The 20,178-nt window shown below is 47.3% G+C and overlaps 1 protein-coding gene across 4 annotated transcripts in view; it reads left to right on the forward strand.

Moving 5' to 3' along the window:
- The window catches only part of MGAT5 (alpha-1,6-mannosylglycoprotein 6-beta-N-acetylglucosaminyltransferase), a 372,713-nt gene that overhangs the window by 330,964 nt on the left and 21,571 nt on the right, over positions 1-20,178 (forward strand). For all 4 annotated transcript variants that reach the window (XM_062199312.1, XM_062199298.1, XM_062199317.1 and 1 more), the window contains 3 exons: positions 3,040-3,186; positions 13,128-13,244; positions 19,374-19,448. In XM_062199312.1, the coding sequence (XP_062055296.1) occupies positions 3,040-3,186; positions 13,128-13,244; positions 19,374-19,448 (339 nt within the window). The remainder of the gene's footprint in view (positions 1-3,039; positions 3,187-13,127; positions 13,245-19,373; positions 19,449-20,178) is intronic.

Raw genomic sequence — 20,178 nt, forward strand, 5'->3', positions numbered from 1 at the left:
GCTGCACCGCACCACCAGCCCCAAGGAACCTCTGTTAGGGGCTGTACTGAGTGATAGAAAACAGTGCCATTTCTCTTTGTCGTGTAGCACTGTCCCATGGCTGAAGTGTGGTGCTTGATCTCTCTTGCTTAGCATCGGTTCCAAATGTTCACAGAAGAGCCTGTCGTCCCTGTGCCTAGAACTGCTCGGTGATGGAGCTGCAGGTGCAGCCAGGGAGCTGTGCCATCATCTGGAAGGTGCCCATCCAAGGCCTGGCTTCTGAAGGCAGGGCAGAGCACACAGCACATAGGGTCGGCTTTCTCCTGGGGAGTGGGGCCTCGGCTCGCGTGTGCATCCATGCCGCGTGTCTCTTGCCTCCACGCTGCAGAACTCTGAGTGAGCACCATGAGGACGGAAGCAGAGCATTTGGAAGGAGGGAAATGTTTTCGTGTGGTTAAGGTGCCCACGTGTGGCCAGGCCAGCAGCACACAGAGGTTTGCCGACAGTGGTGCTGAGTTCTCTAGGCCTACTCTGTTGTCTTTCCAACCACAAATGCGCTCTGTGTCCTGAGCCCATCTGCTCCCCTGTAATGCACAGGTAATGAGTACACAGGAAGCAAGGGAAAAGATTGCTTATTGACAGAAATGACCAAAGAAAACTGTTATTTTGGTCTTTCCCAGTAATGCATTTCCTGCAATCCTAATTAGTGTGATGAGAAAACTCATTGCCAAGATATTGTGTGGTGTTTGCTTAAGCTTCATTCTAAAATGGTGAGGCTTGGGAGAGTTGGCCCGAAGTGTTTACTTTATGTGTACAGAGATATTCTGGTGCCAGCGGGGCAGAAGAGATGGTGCAAATTGCTATTCAGTTATAATTAAACCGAGGTCGCATTCAAGCCCATTAAGCAACAGCCCCAAATCCTTTTAATTAATAGGTTCACACTGGTTGGTCTGAAGGAGCTAATTAAATTTTTTTCCCCAAGATTTTCTGTTAAATAGATGAGCATTGTGCCTCATGCATTAACTGCAGAGTTGTTCTTTGCAATGTGGTGGTGATGAAGGGATCAGCACTTCGTGGTAGGCCCTGATGTTGAGAGGTGGGGATGCACTGTGGGCGGCCATACAGAACCCAGCTGCATCTTCTAGCACCTGTCTTCTCACAGAGTTGCAGATCTGGATGCCCTCTGCCTTCCCACTCCCCACCACAGCCTGAGCAAGCTCATCTCATTTCCCCTCGACGGCCCACACGTCCTCTCCAAGGTCAGAGAAAAAGCAGAACCTAGAGGTCTAACGTCTCAAGGGTGATAAACCTGGGTCCTTCATTTTTAATCAAGCAGGAATGTCTAGGAGCTGGCTCTCTGCACCATTTCATCCCGTGACTTCTGCTGCTGGCAGTCCCAACTCCCACCTCTGAGCCACAAGCCCCGCCACCCCTAGTGCTCCTAAGCTGGCCTTGACAGTCTCATTTCTGTTTGCTGAATGAGTAAGATGGAAAGTGCGAACCTGGGGATGGTGTAGAGATTGGCCCTTGTCTGCAGCCCCTGGGCCCCTGTGGCCATGCTCTCCCTCACCCCTGTGGTCTCTGCGGCTGCTTTCTCCCAAGGGGAGGGTGCCCAGGCAGCAGGTGGAGCTCTGCTGGCCCCTCTCCCCAGCTCCCTCCCCTAGGAGTGCTGCAAGCAGTGAGATCCAAGGTTTGCAAGAAAAACAAGGCACTTCCTCCCAAACACCCAGAAATGTGAACCTCTTGCCCTGTATCAACTAACAGAGGATCTAAGAGGACAGTTTTTTGCCCTAGAATTTCCCTGGCGGCTATGTAACTCTCCAAGGTTTCAGCCATGGCATGCTGCATCCTCCTGTGTGCCCAGGAAGACTTAATTTTAAATAATCATTCCGTGAAAGAAGCTGCGAAGATGGCCGAGCAGGGAGAGGAGAAACACCCCCAGCCATATCCAGCTGGGCAGATGTCGCACTAGGAGCTGCATCTCAGCGCTGGCCCCATGGTGTCCTGCACACCAGGGCTGGAAAAAGCCACTGCCTTGGCGCCCACTTGGCCTTTGTCTCTTGATGGGCTTCTGGGGACTGGAGCAATTTTGGAACTGGTTCCTTGGCGTGTATGGGACAAGCTCACACTGGATTCGTTCATTCATTCTTAAATGAATATGAAGGAATCATAAAGACTTATTTCCGTATGTATTCAAAAGGCAGAATAAGAGATCTTAACTCCCTCAGGGCCCTCCAGCAGCCTGACAGGTGCCCTCAGCGAGGCATTTCTGGGAGATGCTATTTCAGTTTTAGACCCAGGAATGCTCGCCCGCCAGGCTGCAGCTCTTCCGCTTTGTCACAGCGGCTCGTGCTGCTGTAGCTGTGACCCGGACTTGGAACGCGTGTTTCTGCTGCCATCTGTTGCCTGCCGTGGGGAAGGCACACCGTTTGCAACCCCAGGGAGGGAAGCAGCCTGGCAGGGTGAGCAGCTCTGCGCCCGTTCCCCCCCCCTCCCACCGCCACCCTCCCCCACACTGGACAGGGCATGCTGGTGGGCCCCAGTGAAGAGCCCGCTGTGAAAACCTGTGTTTACCGCCCTACCATCATCATTTGACTGCAGTTGCCTTTGAACTGCGATCAAACCACCCAGTGACCTCTCTCTGCCTCCGCCCACAGCCCTGAAAGGGCCCTTGTTCCCTCGGCTCAGTGAAGAAAGCTTCTGTTTAGTTAAGCGCGTGTTTTTCCAGTCGTGTCTCCCGGTGAGGTACAGAAAGATGATTGTTGGGTCTCGCTTTTTGTGGTTGTCTCTTTCTTTTAACCCCTGACCTCCCCACCCCTCCCCCACCTGCTTCCTCACTTTCTTAGCGAAGGAGGGGCGTGCAGGAAGCTGCGCAGATTGGATCTGAGAGATTGGATCTGATGCTTTTCAGACCCCGGTCTGAGCCGACTTCTCTACAGGGCCTGGGACCTTCCAGCGTGTCCGAGGCACACACAGGGAGGCCTCAGCAGAGCCCCCTGCAAGCCAGGGATGCCAGTCCTGGCTGATGTGTTTACGTGGTGTGTGTTTTCTGTCCTACAGTTGTTTGTTGGACTTGGGTTCCCGTATGAGGGCCCGGCTCCCTTGGAGGCCATTGCAAATGGATGTGCTTTTCTGAACCCCAAGTTCAACCCGCCCAAAAGCAGCAAAAACACAGACTTTTTCATCGGCAAGCCGACGCTGAGAGAGGTAAGCATCTTTGGGAAGTCGTTCTCTGTGCAGTTACACGGATGGTGGCTATTTACAGAATGCTGCTGTGTTCCTTGGTATCTGTGGGGCATTGGTTCCAGCTGTCCCCACGGCCCCCCAAATCTGGGGGTGCTCAAGGCCCTTGCATAAAACAGCACAGACCCTGTGCATATCCTCTGTATGCTTTATTTTTTAAAGAAGCTTTATTTTATTTATTTGAAAGAGAGAGAGAGGTCTTCCATCTTTTGGTTCACTCCCCAAGTGGCTGCAACTGCTGGAACTGGGCCATTCCAAAGCCAGGAGCCGGGAGCTTCTGGGTCTCCCATGTGGGTGCAAGGGCCCAAGGACTTGGACCATCTGCTGATTTCCCAGGTGCATTAGCAGGGAGCTGGATCAGAAGTGGAGCATCCGGGACTCGAACTGGCAACCATATGGGAGGGCAGCACTACAGGCCTGCGCTTTAACCCACTGAGCCACAGCGCTGGCCCTCACGTATACTTTAAGTCATCTGTAGATGACTTAAAATACTGAGTATAAGTGTTTGTATAGAACTATTATATTGTAGAGTGTTTAGGGAGTAGTGACCAGCAAAGTACATGTTCAGAGATGCAGTTTTTTCCAAATGTTTTCAGTTTGTGCTTGATTGAGTCTGCGGGTGACAGACCCACGGATTGGAGGCTGACGCTCTTATTAACTTCATTCAACATGGTGAGGTGGGAGGCGGGGCATGTGGCGTGGCCAATCTTGAGGCTCAGAGAGATGAATGACTTGATGGTATCGCCTTGTTCATTGGTGCCAGGCCAGGATTTGAGCCGACATCTGACTTCACAAGTAAGGCAAGTCTATCTTAAGGTGAACACAGACGTCCTAGCCTTCCGGTTATCTTGTGCTTGGCTGTAATGTAAGTGATAAGGAAATCAACACAGGAACAGTTATTTGGGGGAGAATCTTCTGTCCTTGATAGGCTGTGAAGGGTAAAAGGCTCAAAGAGAGTTTTCAAGGGACCATCGCCCTGAAAGACGTGCCGTGGGTTGCTGCGGTGACTTGCCTGAATGTTAGCTCACCACTAGCAAGCACCATCCTGTGCAGCAGCCCTGCCCAGCAGGAAGCATTCCAAGGCCTTCTTTGAATGGCCTTCAGAGCTCTCCTGAACATCCGCAGTGGCTGATGGATCGCCAGGGTGGTTGGATTGGATTCAGGGCTGTAAGCAAAGGTCATTCACAACAGAGTGTGAGTGGTCAAGCTGATGTTCCCGTGTCTGGTCAGGTATGCACAGGTATGTGCAGGAAGCCATGGTTGGTTCTCTTGAGATTTCTGTGTGGTTAGTGAGTAATGCTATAAGCTGCGTGTGCACAGGAAGCCAGAGCTGTGTCCCGGTCACTCAGGGCCTTGCACTGAGGCTGTTAGCCTTATGGGCAGCCTGCCCGTGATGTGTCAGCAGTACAGGAGGAATGTTTGGGAGGCACACCTTTCCCAAGTCTGCTGCTTTTAAACCCTTCAGTTTCCCAACTCTGTCCCCCAAAGAGCACATGCAATGAATTTTCAATACATACTCTGTATAGATGACTCAGATCTCTCCAGTTCATGGAATTGATTACGTTGAGAGTTCTTTTCTCTGACCCTTCCTGTCTTTCGTGAAATGGCAACAAGAGACATAGGAAGGGCAAAGAGATGCGTAGGTGACCTCACAAAGGTTAACCTGGGGCCCAGGTAAACCGCTGACGTAGGCCCCTTGTTTGCTTGCTTGCTTTTTCCTGCAGCTGGTCACATACATTTGAATTCTTTATTTCGATGAGTGGCACAGAGATCAGGACCAGTCAACCATGGAAGGGCTCTTTCTTTGGACAGATTTAAAAACCACCTCCCCCGTGCTGAGAACATCTCAGTGTAGGAGTCGATGCTTTAGGAGGTGATGACTTCTTCGGAGTTTTGGATAAAAAATAGACTAACAAAAATGATCCCTAGGGTTTTTTGTTTTGACAAATAAAAGTTGTGTGTGTGCGTGCATGTGTGTGTGTGTGTGTGTGTATAGTACAGTAACTTGATATTTTGATAAATGTGTACATCAGGAACTGAGCCCTGCAGTGGAACACGTTGGCACCCCTGTCACCTTACACAGATGCTGTTTTTGGCGTAGTGAGAACACTGAAGATCTGCCATCTTGGCAGACTGCAAGTGTACACTGCGGTATTGTGAGCCCGCACTTACTCATCTTAGATAGCTACAACTTCGTACTATTTGACTATTTTAGATTCTGCGTACAAAGGAGATCATGCAGTATTGTTGTATATCTATATCTGACTGACTTAACAATGTCCTGGAATTTCTTTTGTATTGCAAATAAGATCTTCTTTTTTTTGAGGCTAAATAATATTCCATATGCATGTACTCAGACACAATTTCTTTATCATTCATCTGCTGGTAGCCACTTAGGGAGTGTCCATGCCTTGCCTACTGCGAATGGCATGGCAGTGTACATGGGCTGCAGATGTCTCACTGATGTACTGATTTCAGTTCCTTTGCCTGTGTATCCTACAGTGCGATTGCTGGATCATGCATTAGTTATATTTGAATTTTTTGAGGAACCTGCTCTTTTCCATAACGACTTTACTACTTCACATTTCTGCCAACAGAGCTCAAGGGTTCTCTTTTTACCACTTTCTCACCAACACCTGTTAACCTTGTGTCTCATAAAAGTCATTCAAAGAGGCATGAAGTGATACCTCACTGGATTTTGATTTGCATTTCTCTTGTAATTAGTGAAGTTGAACACCTTTTCATGGAGCTATTTGTTTTTCATCTTCTTTTGAGAAGTATCTATTCAAGTCCTTTGCTTATTTTTTAATTGCATTATTTGGTGTTTTGTTCTTGAATGTCCTATATATTTTGGATATTACCCCCTTCTCAGATGTATGGTTAGCAAGTGTTTTCTCTCGTTCCATAAGTTCCCTTTTCATTGTGTTGGTTAATTCCTTTGCTGTAAAGAGGAAGTCCTGTTTGTCTGTTTCATGCTTGTCATTTTGGTCCAAAATTTCATTGCCCAGACTTGGTGTCAAGAAACCACTTCACTAATTTTTTTCTAGTGGTTGTAGTATTTTAGCTATGTATGTAATTGAAGAATGCAGTTTTATTCTTCTGCATGGAGATAGCCAGCTTTCTTCCCATCCCTGTAGTGTGTTCTTGGCACCCGTGTTGAAAACTGAGTGTAAACGAGTAAACTCATTGGTCTTGGTTGTTATGCAGAAATAATCTGTAGGTATAGGAAATCTCTGAAGTTAGACTTCTACTCAAATTGTATTACAAATTTGTAATTGCCCATGTCTTTTTTAACTTTCTTGGGATAAAATATACATAGTAGAAAAGTTACCATTTTGATCATTTCTAAGTGTTCCATTCACTGGTGCTAGGTATTTTCTTTAAAAAAAAAAAAAGATTTATTTATTTGAAAGAGTTACAGAGAGAAGGAGAGACACAGAGAGAGGTTCACTCCCCCAAATGATTGCAATGGCCAGAGCTGAGCCCATCTGAAGCCAGGAACTTGTTCCAGGTCTCCCATGTGGGTACAGGGGCCCAAGGACTTGGGCCATACTCTGCTACTTTCCAAGCACATTAGCAGGGAGCAGGATCAGAAGTGGAGCAGCTGGGACTCGAACCAGAGCCCATATGGGATGCCGGCACTGCAGGTTGGGTCTTTAACCCACTGTACCATAGCACTGGCCCCGGCGCTAAGTATTTTTCACAGTGTTGTGGGACCATCACTACCATCCATTTTCAGAACTTACTTACCATCCCAAATAGACATTCTGTACCCATTAAATAGACACTCCACATTCTCCCTTCCCCAGCACCTAATGACCTCAATTCTACTTCATCACTGTGAATTTGCCTATTCTAGGTACCTCATATAAATGGAATATATATGTGTTCCATTGCGTCTGACTTATTTAGCATAATATTTTCAGACTTCATGCTGTGGTGTTATCAGAACCGCATTCCTTGTTTAATGCTGCATAGTCCATTATAGGTATTCATCACTGATGGACATTTGGATTCTTTCCAATTTTTGCCTATTGTGAATACTGGGACTTCAAAACTTACCATACCAATATGTTTTGAGGCCCTGCTATCAATTTTCGGGGGGCCTATATCTATAAGTGAGATTGTTAGAATGTATGGGGTTTTTTGTTTGTTTGTTTGTTTGTTTTGAAGCAAGTGTAGCCATACAGAAAAATTAGAAAAATATTAGAGTCCAGAGAGCCCCTCCATCCAACTGCCTCTGTTGGTACCATTTTACAAAGTCGCGTAGTTATCAAAACCAGGAAATAAATACTGGCTCTGTGATATTATCTAAGCTGCAGACTCCATCTAGACTTGGCCAGTTTTTCTACTCAGGTCCTTTGTCTGTTTCTGTATTCAGTTCAGGGTCCCTTGTTGTATTCCCTTGCCATATCTCCTCGTCTCCTGCAGTCTCTGACAGTTCAATCATTCATTGTCAGTCGTGACCTTGATGTTTTTGAAGAGTACGGATGAGGTTTTTGGTACACTGTACCTGAGTGGGATGGGACTGCTGTATGAGGTGATGCATTTTGGGCAAGGTCACTGAGCAGTGATGTGACCTTCTCACTGTGTGGGGTCAGGAGATGCACAGCTTCGATATGTGTTGTGACTGGTGACATTCACCTTGATCATTTGGATACAGTAGTGTTTGCCAGGTTTATCCCCTAGGAAGTTACTGTTTTTCTCTACCTCGGGGACAGTGCTCTGAAGCTATGCAGATAGCCTGCATCTCCAACTTGTGCCGATGTGTTTATTGAGCCATGTAAGAGCTGGCCTGGAAGAGGGGCAACCGGGACAGGATCGGTGCCCCGACCGGGACTAGAACCCGGTGTGCCGGCGCCGCAAGGCGGAGGATTAGCCTAGTGAGCCGCGGCGCCGGCCATAAAAATGTATTTTAAACATTTTATTTATTTGAGAGTTCTAGGCAGAGGCAAAGAGAGAGGTCTTCTATCTGCTGGTTCACTCCCCAGAAGGCCACAATGGTCAGAGCTGAGCCAGTCCAAAACCAGGAGCCAGAAGCTTTTTCCAAATCTCTCATTTGGGTGCAGGGGCCCAAGCACTTGGGCCACCTTCCACTGGTTTCCCAGGCCATTAGCAGAAAGCTGGACTGGAATTGGAACAGCCAGGACACAAACCAGCACCCATATGGGATCCAGGCACAGGCAGTGGCTTTACCCACTGCACCACAGCACCAGCCCCAATTTTGTTTTTGTTTTTCTACTGGATTAATTTTTCCAACCACGATGCCTGCTCACAGGAAAAAAAAAATTCTCTAATGCCTTAAGTAATAAAGTCCAAATTCTGTTCCAATATAAATTAGATCTCTATCCTTATCTTGGGAAACACTGGTTGATTCTCAATCATTATTCTGACATTCTGTAAACCATTAGAAATTCTCTAGCTTCAGGGTTTGCTCCCCCCCCCCCCCAAAGAGCACTCATGTTCTCCTTGGAGATTTAATAGCCACTCTGAAGTAATGTCTCATATTTAATAAGATTTTCATTACTTTTACAAACTATCCTCCGGTAAATTTAGTGATGGACACAGAGTGAAGTCGCTGAGGTCAGGCAGTCCTCAGTAAATTAACAGCGAGGACCGTGGCATTCAGGGGCCTGAGCGCTCACAAAGGCCTTCCTCGTAAAACCACGTAACCTCCATAAACGCAAAGGCATAAATGATAATGGCTGCGCACTTTGCCGCTTCCAAGTGCTTGGAGCAACCTTGTAAATAAGCAGGGGCCCTGAAAGGGGGGAGGGCGGAGACAGCACTGATGTGCAAATCCTGACATTGGTGGCACGTTTCCTTGACCCTGGTGCCAGTGGAAGAGCTAATTAGTTTGTTCTCCAGGCCACAAAATGAAAACAGTGTGACATTGTGCTCATCTCCAGAAACGGCCCAATACAGGCATAAATTCAGTCCTAGGGCTTTTTTGGTTTTTTCCATGTTGGCAAGTTTTAAGAGGGTGATTAAAAAGGCTGCTGTAGGGATCAAGCTTTCGGTCGTCTTTGTTGTAAGAACTCAGTGTCATCCTGTAAATTGTCTTCATCCTCTGTTCAAAGCGAGAAAGTGGCTGAAGGATCCGGATTGGAATTTCGCTCGGCTGCTTTCTGGCTGTGTGGTTTGGGGGAAGCCCAAATCCCTCTCAGCCTCAGAATCCTCACTGATACTTGGGAAACCTGGTCACTAACGCATGCCCAGGGGACTGGCAGCAGGGCCTATCCAGCCTGGGGCTTCGTCACTGTGAGTTGAATCCATAATACACACAGAGAAGAAATGGAGGCTTCCACAGTTCCCTGGGGCTGCTGAGGGTCTGTGGCCTCTCTCACTGGACCCTGGAGCCTGGCAGAAAGAGAGGGTGCGTGGCAGAAGGCTGGGGGCTGAAGAAGTGAGGGAGGCAATTGCCTTAGGGCAGCAGAGGCAGGTGCAGGGATGGGCTAAGCTGCTGCCCTGAGAGATCGCCAGCAAAGGCTCGCAGCCGGGACCCTGGGACTGGTGCCTTGGGTGTGCTGCCCTGAGTAGTACATCCGCTGGTGTTTAGCATACAAAGAACGGTGGCCAAGAGCAAGATGGAAAGGTGCCAGGGAAGTCGTCCAGCCTTCTGAGTGTCCTGGAGTCTGAAGGAGAGAGAGAGAAAGGGCCAGCTTGGCTTCTGAAGTCAAGGCCTGTACCTACCAGGCCCAATGCTTCCTTTGTATTTTTTTCTAAAGATTGATTTATTTGAAAGGCAGACTTATGAGAGAGAGGGAGAGACAGAGATCTTTCATCTGCGGGTTCACTCCCCAAATGGGCACAGTGGAGTAGTTGAGGTGGGCTAGGCTGAAGCCAGGACCATGGAACTCCATCTGGGTCTCCCCCATCACTGGCAGGGGCCTGAGGCCCTGGGCCATCTTCTGATGTTTTCCTAGGTACATCAACAGGGAACTGGGTCAGAAGCAAGACTCAAACCTGCTCTCCCATGGGATGTTGGTGTCGCAGGTGGCAGCTTAATCCACTGTGCCACAATGCCAGCCCTCAGTAACTCTTTTTATAATAAGCATATCACTTGCTTTTCTCTGCTGTGGTGAAATATGTAAAAGATGTAACATTTACAGCATATGTAATTACATATATAAATTCAAAAAATTATTTCCTAACGCCAATATAAAGAAGACACAAAAGGAAAATAATTGCCAGTGGGGTACAGATTGAATATCCTTTCTGAAAAGCCTGGGACCAGAAGTGTTTCAGTTGCTGGATGTCTGGGGACTTTCGAGTGCTTGCATATACATAATGAGGCATCCTGGCGAGCAGACCCAAGTGTATTGTCAGCTTTTCATCATTGCAACTAAAACACCCTGGAGGAGCTACTTACAAAGCAAGAAGGCCTGTTTCGGCTCATGCTTTTAGAGATTTACAGTCCCAAAACCGGATGCCCCGTGCGTCAGGCAGCCGATGAGGAGGGAGGCTGGTGACAGCTGACTGTACGCTGAGAACGCTCACGTGGCAATCCAGGAAGCAGAGAATGTGCGGCCTGAACTCAGCTTTTATAACATACCGTCTCAAGAGGGCCGCCGGTGACAGCACGCCCCAGTGGCCCGAAGATCTACAGGGCCCACTTCCAAGATACCATAATCAGGTCTTGGCCCCGCCCCTTAATCTGTTCAAAGTAGTCCATTAACCATTCCCATAAGGTTTTGGGAACCAAGTCCCTGACATGTGGGTCTTAGAGGAGCACCCAAGCTGTCAATGAAACCATCACACGGGGGCTGGGATTGTGATAGTGGGTTAAGCCACCACCTGCAATGCCAGCATCCCACAGCTGAGCCCTGGTGAGCTCCCAGCTGCTCCACGTCCAATCCAGCTCCCTGCTAATGTGCCTGGGAAAGCAGCAGAAGACAGTGCAAGTGCTTGGGGCCCTGCCACCTGCTTAGGAGACCTGGCTGGTGCTCCAGCCTCCTGGTTTTGGCCTGGCCCAGCTCCAACTCTTGTGGCCTTTTAGGGAGTGAACCAGCAGATGGAACAAACCATCACACCAAGTGTAAACATGGAATTCCCTTTACCCATAAGGTAAATGGAATCATTTTATACATGCTTACTGCACCTGCATATTGACTGTGACCTGTCTCACATGAAGTCAGGTGTGGACTTTCCCACTTGTGATGTCCCATCAGCATTCAAAAGGTTTCAAGATTTACAGCATTGGGAATCTTTGGATTAGGGATGCTCAACCTGTAATAACGTAGTTCAGCAGTATGTAGCTAGGAACTGTACTATGCCAGGCCCAAGAACTGTAGTAATTATGTGATGTCTCATTCCTCCTTCTCATGTGTGTATGTATTTAAAAAGAATAAAATATTCAGCTGAATATAGTCAGCCTTTTTGGCTTATAATTGGCATTATGAAAGAGTAGCTAAATATGAACACATTGCGTACACACAAATGTATACGTAACTGCCATCAGCATGATAGCTACAAATAGGAACCAATCCTGATGTGTTTTACTGGCTCTGATACCTTGAATGGCATTGACGTTGCTGTCACGATTTTTCTGAAACACTGATAGCTTATTGGTGAAGTCCCAAATAAAGCATACTTATATGATAATTAGACTCTGGGAAAATTCAGTGTGGATTAAAACTGTGTCTAAGAGATTTAGATTCAATAGACTCACATGCGAGCCCAGCAGGGCACATGACAGTGGCGTGGCAGGTGCTGGACTGGACGAGTTGGTTCTTGTGCTAGACTCTGCTGTCCGTCAGGAGACGGGGTGGAGCTCTCCTTTCCATGCATAGATGGAGGGCAGCACCTCCTTCCGTGGTCATTGTGGAAACTGAAAACACACCCGCAAGTGTCCAGGATGCTTCTTTATATCACGACCTTGCAAGCATGCAAGAGCAGCCATGGGAACATGACTGAGCGGTAATCCCAGCTGCCTTAAACACTGGGCTCCTGAATACCTCACACCTCAAGGATACCAGCATGTACACTTGCTTTCTTTGGCCACACTTGGTTTTTAAAATAGAACCACCATGTTTTGCTGTTCTGGTTACAAGTTGTCTTTATAAATGTAAAACTCTAATGTTATTAATGATTGATTATTCCTGAAGCCATCCTAAGAATTCTTTGCTTCTCCAAGGACTTTTTCATACACACCATTCTCATCCTCCTAAGCCTTACAGGATTGGTTCTTAGTGTAATTTTCTATGCTTACCTGTGTGTCGTAGCTAGGATAATGCATGCTGGTTTGATCTACGTGATGGTCAGGGTTGGGTTATGGCTGAGAGTAAGTGTTCCTTGTGGGGAAGTGCTGCCTTGTCATCTGATTATGACATTGCACCTCTTATTCCCAGTGGGATTCCGGGTGTGAAGCCATCACTGTTTGTTTTACCTGCTTTGTGGATGCTTAGGAGGTTTTGATCCATAAGGGGAAAGACCAGAATGTCTTGGTACCTATGCATGTATAACTCAATACCATAAAAATTATCAGGCTGGGATGGGCAGGTTTTGGGGTGCAGTGGGTAGAGGTGCTATGATGTCTGCATCCCATAGGGGAGCACCAGCTTGAGTCCCAACTCCTCTACTTCCAATCAAGCCCCCTGCTACTGTGCCTGGAAAGCAGTAATGATGGCTCAAGCACTTGAGGGCCTGCCACCAACTCCCAACATGCGGGAGACCCAGAAGGAGTCTCCTAGCTCCAGCCTTGCCAGCCCCAGCTGTTGCAGCCATCTGGGGACTGAATCAGTGGATGCAAGAGCTCTTATTTAATGTCTCTCCCTCTCTGTCACTCTGCCTTGCAAGTAAATACATCTATTTTAAAATATAAAATAAACAAAAAGCACAGGAAGTATTTTTTTGTTGTTGAAAAAGTCACTGTGCCACTGAGGCATTTGGTGTTTCTTTTCCAGCTGACGTCCCAGCATCCTTATGCTGAAGTCTTCATCGGCCGACCGCACGTTTGGACTGTGGACCTCGGCCACCGGGAGGAAGTGGAAGATGCAGTGAAAGCGATTTTAAATCAGAAGGTGGTTGCTTGTGTTTCTACTTGTCCCCATGAGTAATGGGACCTGAAATGTGTGGAGAGCATCCCAGGCCCTGGGTTTTAGCAAGTGCAGCTTAATCACCTCAGCTTTGCCCTGGAGTCAGGAAACAGCAGAACTGTGGGATTTGGCCTGGGGAGTACACGGGCGTTCTGCGGAACGGAAGCAGCTGGTATCCAGATGTGACCGTGGGTTCTACAAGTCCCGTTAACGTGGCTCCTGGTGTCTCTTGCCCGGCAGCTGGGGCTTGGGTCCTACTGGATTCTTTGATCTGCTTGTGTTGCACTGTCACAGTGGTGAAAGGCTAGGCCTGCTTCTCTTAAGGAGAGAAGCTGCAGCACTGAGGAATTATGGGGAAACATTCTTACAGAGATCTGTCCGTTGGGATTTTTATTTTTTTTATTTTTTATTTTTTTTTTTTTGTCCTAAGCAATTTATAGAATCTTGTAAAAACTTCTTAACATTTCAGAACCCATGTCAGCAATGTAGTAAGTACCTGCTGTGCACAGAGCGCCCCTGAGCCTTTCCAGGGGAAGAGGGTGTTACTTCCATAAATGTGAACCAGGTTGGCTCCTGCCTATAGAAAACTGGCCATTGAGTAAGGCTGAGTTCACTTATCCCAAGACTGCCTTGGCCTCCCTAAAGTCCACACAATCTCCTGTACTTGTACTTGGGTGCTTTTTAAGGTTCATGGAAAATGGAATTTAAGAAGAAGTTTATTTTGGTCCAAGAGATGTTTGAAATCCACACGTATGATTTCGTGAACTTTTTGAAGTTCCATTGTTATGTTCAATGTGGAAAGCAACATGCAGAATCCCTAGGAGTGGCAGTGGTAAGAGGTTTTCCAGAGAATGCCATGTTTAATTCTTAGAGGATGAGTAGGAATTTACAGGACAAAACTGAAGGGGGGGCAGGGCACCAAGGCACTGTGGAGAAAACAGGAAGAGACTGGGAGTGCTTACATCTCTGGAGGTGCAGACAGCTTGCCTACACCAAGGCCATCTTTCCCCCTAGGGAGATAGAATGGGATTTTCAGCTGTGGCCCACTGTGCTGCTGATTGTACTTCATTCACACATTCCCGGGGTGGGGGGCAAGAACACCTGATACATCATCTATGTCCTGCTCCCCTAAAGGAGGTCTTGTTGTTGGGCTTTGGGGTAGCTGCCAGCAGGTGCAGCAGCCGTCTCCATCTCAGCAGTTTGGAGCTGAGGCTCGGCTACTTCAGAGGCTGAGCTGCTGGAATGGCCTCAGATATCTGCCCGCACCTACCACTTCCCCACCTGAGCACCAGTCCTGTGGAGGACGAGGGCGCTGTTTGCTTCAGTCTCCAGGACCCTTGGTGCATTAGTTCCCTAAGACTGTCACTCAGAGTACTGCAAACTTGGTGGCTTCCAACAACAGAAATGTCCTCTCTGGTAGTCCTGGAGCCAAAAGTCCAAAGTCAACAAGTCAGCAAGGTCATGCAGTGAGTGAAGACTCTGCCTTGCCTCTTCCCGCCTCTGGTGGGCCCAAGTGTCCTGTGCTTGCAGCTCCTGAGTTGTCATCCCTGCCTCTTCTTGCATCATGGGGCTTTTCCTTCTGTGTGCCTGTCTTCTCTCCTCACAGGCGACTAAACACCCTAACTCAGTGTGGCCTCTTGTTGACTTCGGTACACCTGCAGCATGTTATTTCCAAATGTGTTCACAATCATAGGTACCAAGAATCAGGACCTCAACACAGTTTTGGGGACAGAGTTCAGCCTACCACACTTTAGTAAAATGCTGGTGCCCCTTTGAAGGAGTCATTTAAAGGTTGGGATCATGGCATAAACTTTAGATCTTGGGATCCAGAGCTTTTTTGGTTTACCAGGTCCCTTTGTCAAACCACGATTGACTGGGAATGCTCACCCCATTGAAGCTGTTCTCTCTATTCCACGGAAATGGTCAGTGCACCACAGCTTAAAACCTCCCTCAGCCTTATTCCAAAAATGACTTCATGCCATTTTAATAATTATAATGGTAGCTTATGTGTCAAGAGAGTCTCGTTAATGAGCTTTTTCACATTTAATCCTTTTACAGTTCTGTGGAATTGGAAATATTATTCTTGTTTTATAGGTGAAAATTAAGGCTTCAAAAAGGCATGGAATTTACCCAAGGTCTCTCAGCCAATAACTAGTAAAACCTCAGCTCAATTCATAATTAGGTCCTTTTGACTAGTTTGTTTAAATAATTTAAATTTTAAAAAGGAAAAAAATCATGAAATAGAGTACAGGCAAAGATAATAATGGGAATTAGAGATAAAGAATGATATCAATAAAAAAGCATAAAAATCATTATTCTTAACTAACAATAAAACCAGTTTTAGAAATGGACCAGATATTAGAATTATCAGATAGGAACTTTGAAAATGCTCTGATGAGTGTAGTAGACAGTTTGGTGAAAAAAGTGGACAACATAGTGACCAGATGGGGAGTTTGACCAGAACAATGAAAACTTGTTTTTAAGTCAAATGAAAAAAAAAAAAAAAAGATAAAAATGAAGAATTCTTTTAGTGGGCTTATCAGCAGACCATACCCAGCAGAAGAAATATCTGAGTGAACTTTTGAAGACTGGTCAACCAGAAATTCTACAAATTGAAACACAAAGGAAAAGGGGTATGAATGAAGAAGAGGATGTAGACTCTGTAGAGTGGTATCAAGTTGCCTAATTTATATGTGATTGGAATCTCATAAACATAAGGAATTGGCACAAAAGAAATATTGGAAAAGACAATGAAGTAGAATTTTCCAAAATCAATGAATGGCATCAACCTATAAGATTCTAGGAGCATGGAGAACTCCAAGCATGATAAATACAAAGAAAAAAGAATCCAGATGCATTATAATCCAACTGCTGAAAAGCAAACATAGGGGGAAATTTTGAAAGCAGTGAGAGAAAATGTTATTACAATGTTAGGAGACTAAAGCATCCAACTTCTCATCAGATACAGGAGACGAAGAAAGGGTCCTTAGGAGCCAGAGCTCTTAAATAAACCGTGGTGAGGATTCTGGATTTAATAAGTTTGGTGTGGGAAGGTTTTTGTTTTTGTTTTATATTTATGTATTTGAAGGTACAGTTATACAGAGAGAGAGGAAGAGAGAGCTGCCATCTGCTGGTTCACTCTCCAGATGGCTCCAGTGGCCAGTGTTGGGTTAATCAAAAGCCAGGAGCCAGGAGCTTCTTCCTGGTCTCCAATGTGGGTACAGGGACCCAAGCACTTGGGCCATCATCTGTTGCTTTCGCTGGCCATTAGCAGGGAGCTGGATTGGAAGTGGAGTAGCTGGGATTCAAAGCAGTGCCCATATGTGATGCCAGCATTTTATGTGATAGCTTAACCCATTAGACCACTACCCCACCTCCAGTGGGAAGTTTTGAACAGGGCGGGTGACATGACCTGATTTACTCAGAAAAATTGCAGCCTCTGCCGAACTCAGATTCCTATGGTTGCTCAAACCAGAGGAGCCAAGACAAACCTTGATGTTCTGGTGCCTTCTAAGAGTGTCTCGCAGTGAAAAACGCCAAGCCAGCTGTTAGGCTGGGCCCTGAAAGGTGCCTCGGGAAGGCTGATCTCTGCGAGTAGCTCCCTTGGGAGCTGTAACCTGGTGGAGAAACGTGGGTGGATACTAGTGGAGACGGGACAGGAAACCTCATAAGAAGGAGGTCAAGCAAGCACTCCACCGTGCAGCCTGCAGGCATCCTTCCTGGGGCCCTGGCCAGTTGGGTAATAGTCCTTTTTCCGGAAAGCAAGATGGCTAAGAGTATTCCCTTATTTCTCCCCAGCTGGCCCTACTCGGGTTGCTTGGCCACTAGATGTGGCTTTAGCATTCTCTTTCATCCTGCCCTCAAGGAGGTCTTGCGTTGTCCCTGAAGGACTGGTAGACTGAAAACTGCCCACCCTCCATGCAACAGCTCCTGCCTTGGGGCATACCAGAGCTGCCTTTGCCTGAAATCAGAGGTCTGGGAGCTTTCCCACCTAGAGAGCACTGTTCACATTGACAGCCGGATGGCCGGTGAACTCACAGACACAATATAATTGCCTTTTTTTTTTTTTTTTTTTTTTGCTTTCCCTTTGTAGGAAAACTGACCTCATTTCCTTTTAAATGGCAACTTGGCCCAAAGGCAGTGAATGAGTCAGTATCCCTTTAGGTAACCCGGGCTTAGTTTGTAGGAGAACAGAGGAAGAGGAGTAAATACACAGTTCTGTATTTACTGTGTTGAGCTCTCTGAGTTAATTCACTTCCATTTTATGATGGATGCCCTCTGGAATAGGATGTTGCAGTGACCCTGTGATTCCTATAGCAAATCTAGATTTGTTCATCTAGCACCAGATGGGCCACTCACACTGATTTTGCTCTAGACATTCTACTTGTGCACTTGAAAAGGAACCCAGATATGCCTTATATCCCATTGCGGAACATTTCTTCTGTTCCTTCTATGGAACGTTGAGAGGGGACATGTCTCTAAGCCAATTATAGAAAGCGTCTAGACTCACTCATGGATTGGATCAATAAATATCCTTTAAAATCAAAGAAAACATTAACATTTCCTGGGAAAAGCTGTCTGGGTGACAGGGCCCAGTAAGTTGAAAAGCTTGGACTAAGGAGGAGCAAGCTGATGACACAAGAGGTGGTTCTTGAAAGGATGTTGAGCTCTTCAGAGACTAGAATAGGGTGGCCTCCATTTGGGCATAACCATGGGCCTTGATATTCCAGAACATACAGCTTGGCCTCTTTTAGGTCTGTCTGGACAGTTGTGAGAGGGCCATCCTCCATGATTGACCATCTAGTTGTGGGTCTGACAGTATTTTGAGACTTAAGAAGATTGCAAGTATAGTATGTGATTGAACACATAAGAAATGCTCACGTTCTGAAGGGCAGAGAGGATGCCCTGAGACCAGTTGTTTGGCTCCCAGGAAGAACGTCCCCATGGTCAGCAAGCCTCAGCTCACATGTTTGGTCTGGTGGTCCACCCTGTAGGTTCAAGATAAGTGCACTTCAGTGGGGCTGGCGGGGAGTCCCGCCCTCTTATTGTTGGGCTCCCTGAAGCTGTAATGGACTGTGCTGCTCATGTTTTTCTTCCAAATGCATGTCCACTTCAGACTGATAACGTCTCACATCACAGGCCTTGGTGGTATTGGCACATGGTATGTGGCAGAGATCAGCCTGTGTTTCTTCCCTTGCCTTGGGAGGCGTCATGTTAATCAGATGCCTCCCCCACCTCAATGAAGCATCTAGGGTTTCCTGCTCCCTTCAAATCAAGTCTGGTTTCCTTGGCATAGAAACCTGAAGGCTCTCATGGAGATCTGTCTCCTACCCGGCCTTATCTCACCAGCCTGCATGATCCTAAGCTCCAGCTTCCCGCTGAGCCAGCACTGTCCCATCTCACAGTACGTGCTCTACCTGGAGCGTCTTCCCCCTCTGAGCTTGGGAGAACCATAGTGGACCTTAAAAGCCCACCGGAGCAAAAGTGTGCTTGGACCTCTGGCTTCCCAGGATCCCCTAGGCGAACTCTCTGTGGCACATCCCAGCTCTGCGTTTGCGAGACACCGACTGTGGATACCTGCTGACCTTGCTTCTAACACAGCCCAGTGATTTTCTTGTGGGTCCGTCCTTGTGTGCCTTTCTCAGAGCAGTGACCATGCATCCACTCACTCAGATGTCTTCTAAGTTCCTGGATGTGCTGTGCTATGCTCAGTACTGGGGTGCAAAGATGACCTACTAGCTATGGACCCTACCCCATGGAGCTTACCCACCAGCAGCTGGTGACCACCACATTTGTTGAATGCCTAGTAGGTACCAGACCCTGAACTAAGCACCTTTCCCCCCATGTAATCTCTACCAAAGCTTAAAAGATGTGGATTTTCATAGCCTTTTCCAAAGAGGTACTTGAGATGTAGAGGTGATAGGTAGGGTGCCGAGGGTCGCACACCTAGGAAGCAGAGCGAGGTTGGGAGTGTTGTCTGTTCATGTCCAAGTCTTAACCTCTGATGAGGCCATCTCCAGATGTTGGCAGGTGTGGGTTGAATGAACGTGTGGAGACCTGAGAAGGGCAGGCGTCCTGGGTCCACCCTCTCACGGTGCCCTGTTGTTTCTGCAGATTGAGCCGTACATGCCATATGAGTTCACGTGTGAGGGAATGCTCCAGAGAATCAACGCTTTCATCGAGAAGCAGGTAAGGCTGCTCCGAAGTCTCCCTTGGCTTTGTCCTGCCTCCTGTCACCCCACAGGGCTGTCGAGGACTTGAGCAGCTGCCGTGTTTCTGTGGTTACTTCTTCTTCTGGAAGACTCCAGAAGCTGTTGGAATTCTAAAGGGAGCACTCTCCTGGTTTCCCTAGGGAGCCAGTCGTCTCAGAAGACTCAGGAGGGGAGGGGGCAGGTGGATGGCTCTTTGCACCTGCCATGGCTTCATCTGTCACATGAGGGCAGCGACCATTTCTAAGCATGTTTTTCATAACATACATTGAGTCACCCTCAACATGGTGGGAACTTTTATTGGTATTCAAAAATCTTTTAAAGCAGAACCTCTTTTCAAAGGAAACTAGGATATAGAAAACGGATAAAAGCAGGACTTCGGTTCCAAAGGGAAGAGTGCTCAGAGTCCCACCACCCCCAACAGGCTTTGGAAACTACAGCACATGCTCCTAGGAGCGTAGTCCCAGAGTAGCACTGCTGTCATTTTAGAACATTTTAATTCCTGGGACTTCAAAGGCAACGCAGAGCTAGAAGTAGGCAGACTTAGAACCCCTTCGGCAGAGTCCAGAAAGTAGGGGCTGCTCTTGAGGGCAAAACAGCGCATGTCAGGACGGTCAGGGCCTTTGTACAACAGGAGGTGGAATTGTGCCAGCTGCAAATAGAAAACGGGTGTGAACAACTCAAGGAGGTTGGATTGCAGGCCCAACGTG

This window comes from Lepus europaeus, chromosome 1 (genome assembly GCF_033115175.1).
Source record: "Lepus europaeus isolate LE1 chromosome 1, mLepTim1.pri, whole genome shotgun sequence".
Lineage (NCBI taxonomy): Eukaryota > Metazoa > Chordata > Mammalia > Lagomorpha > Leporidae > Lepus > Lepus europaeus.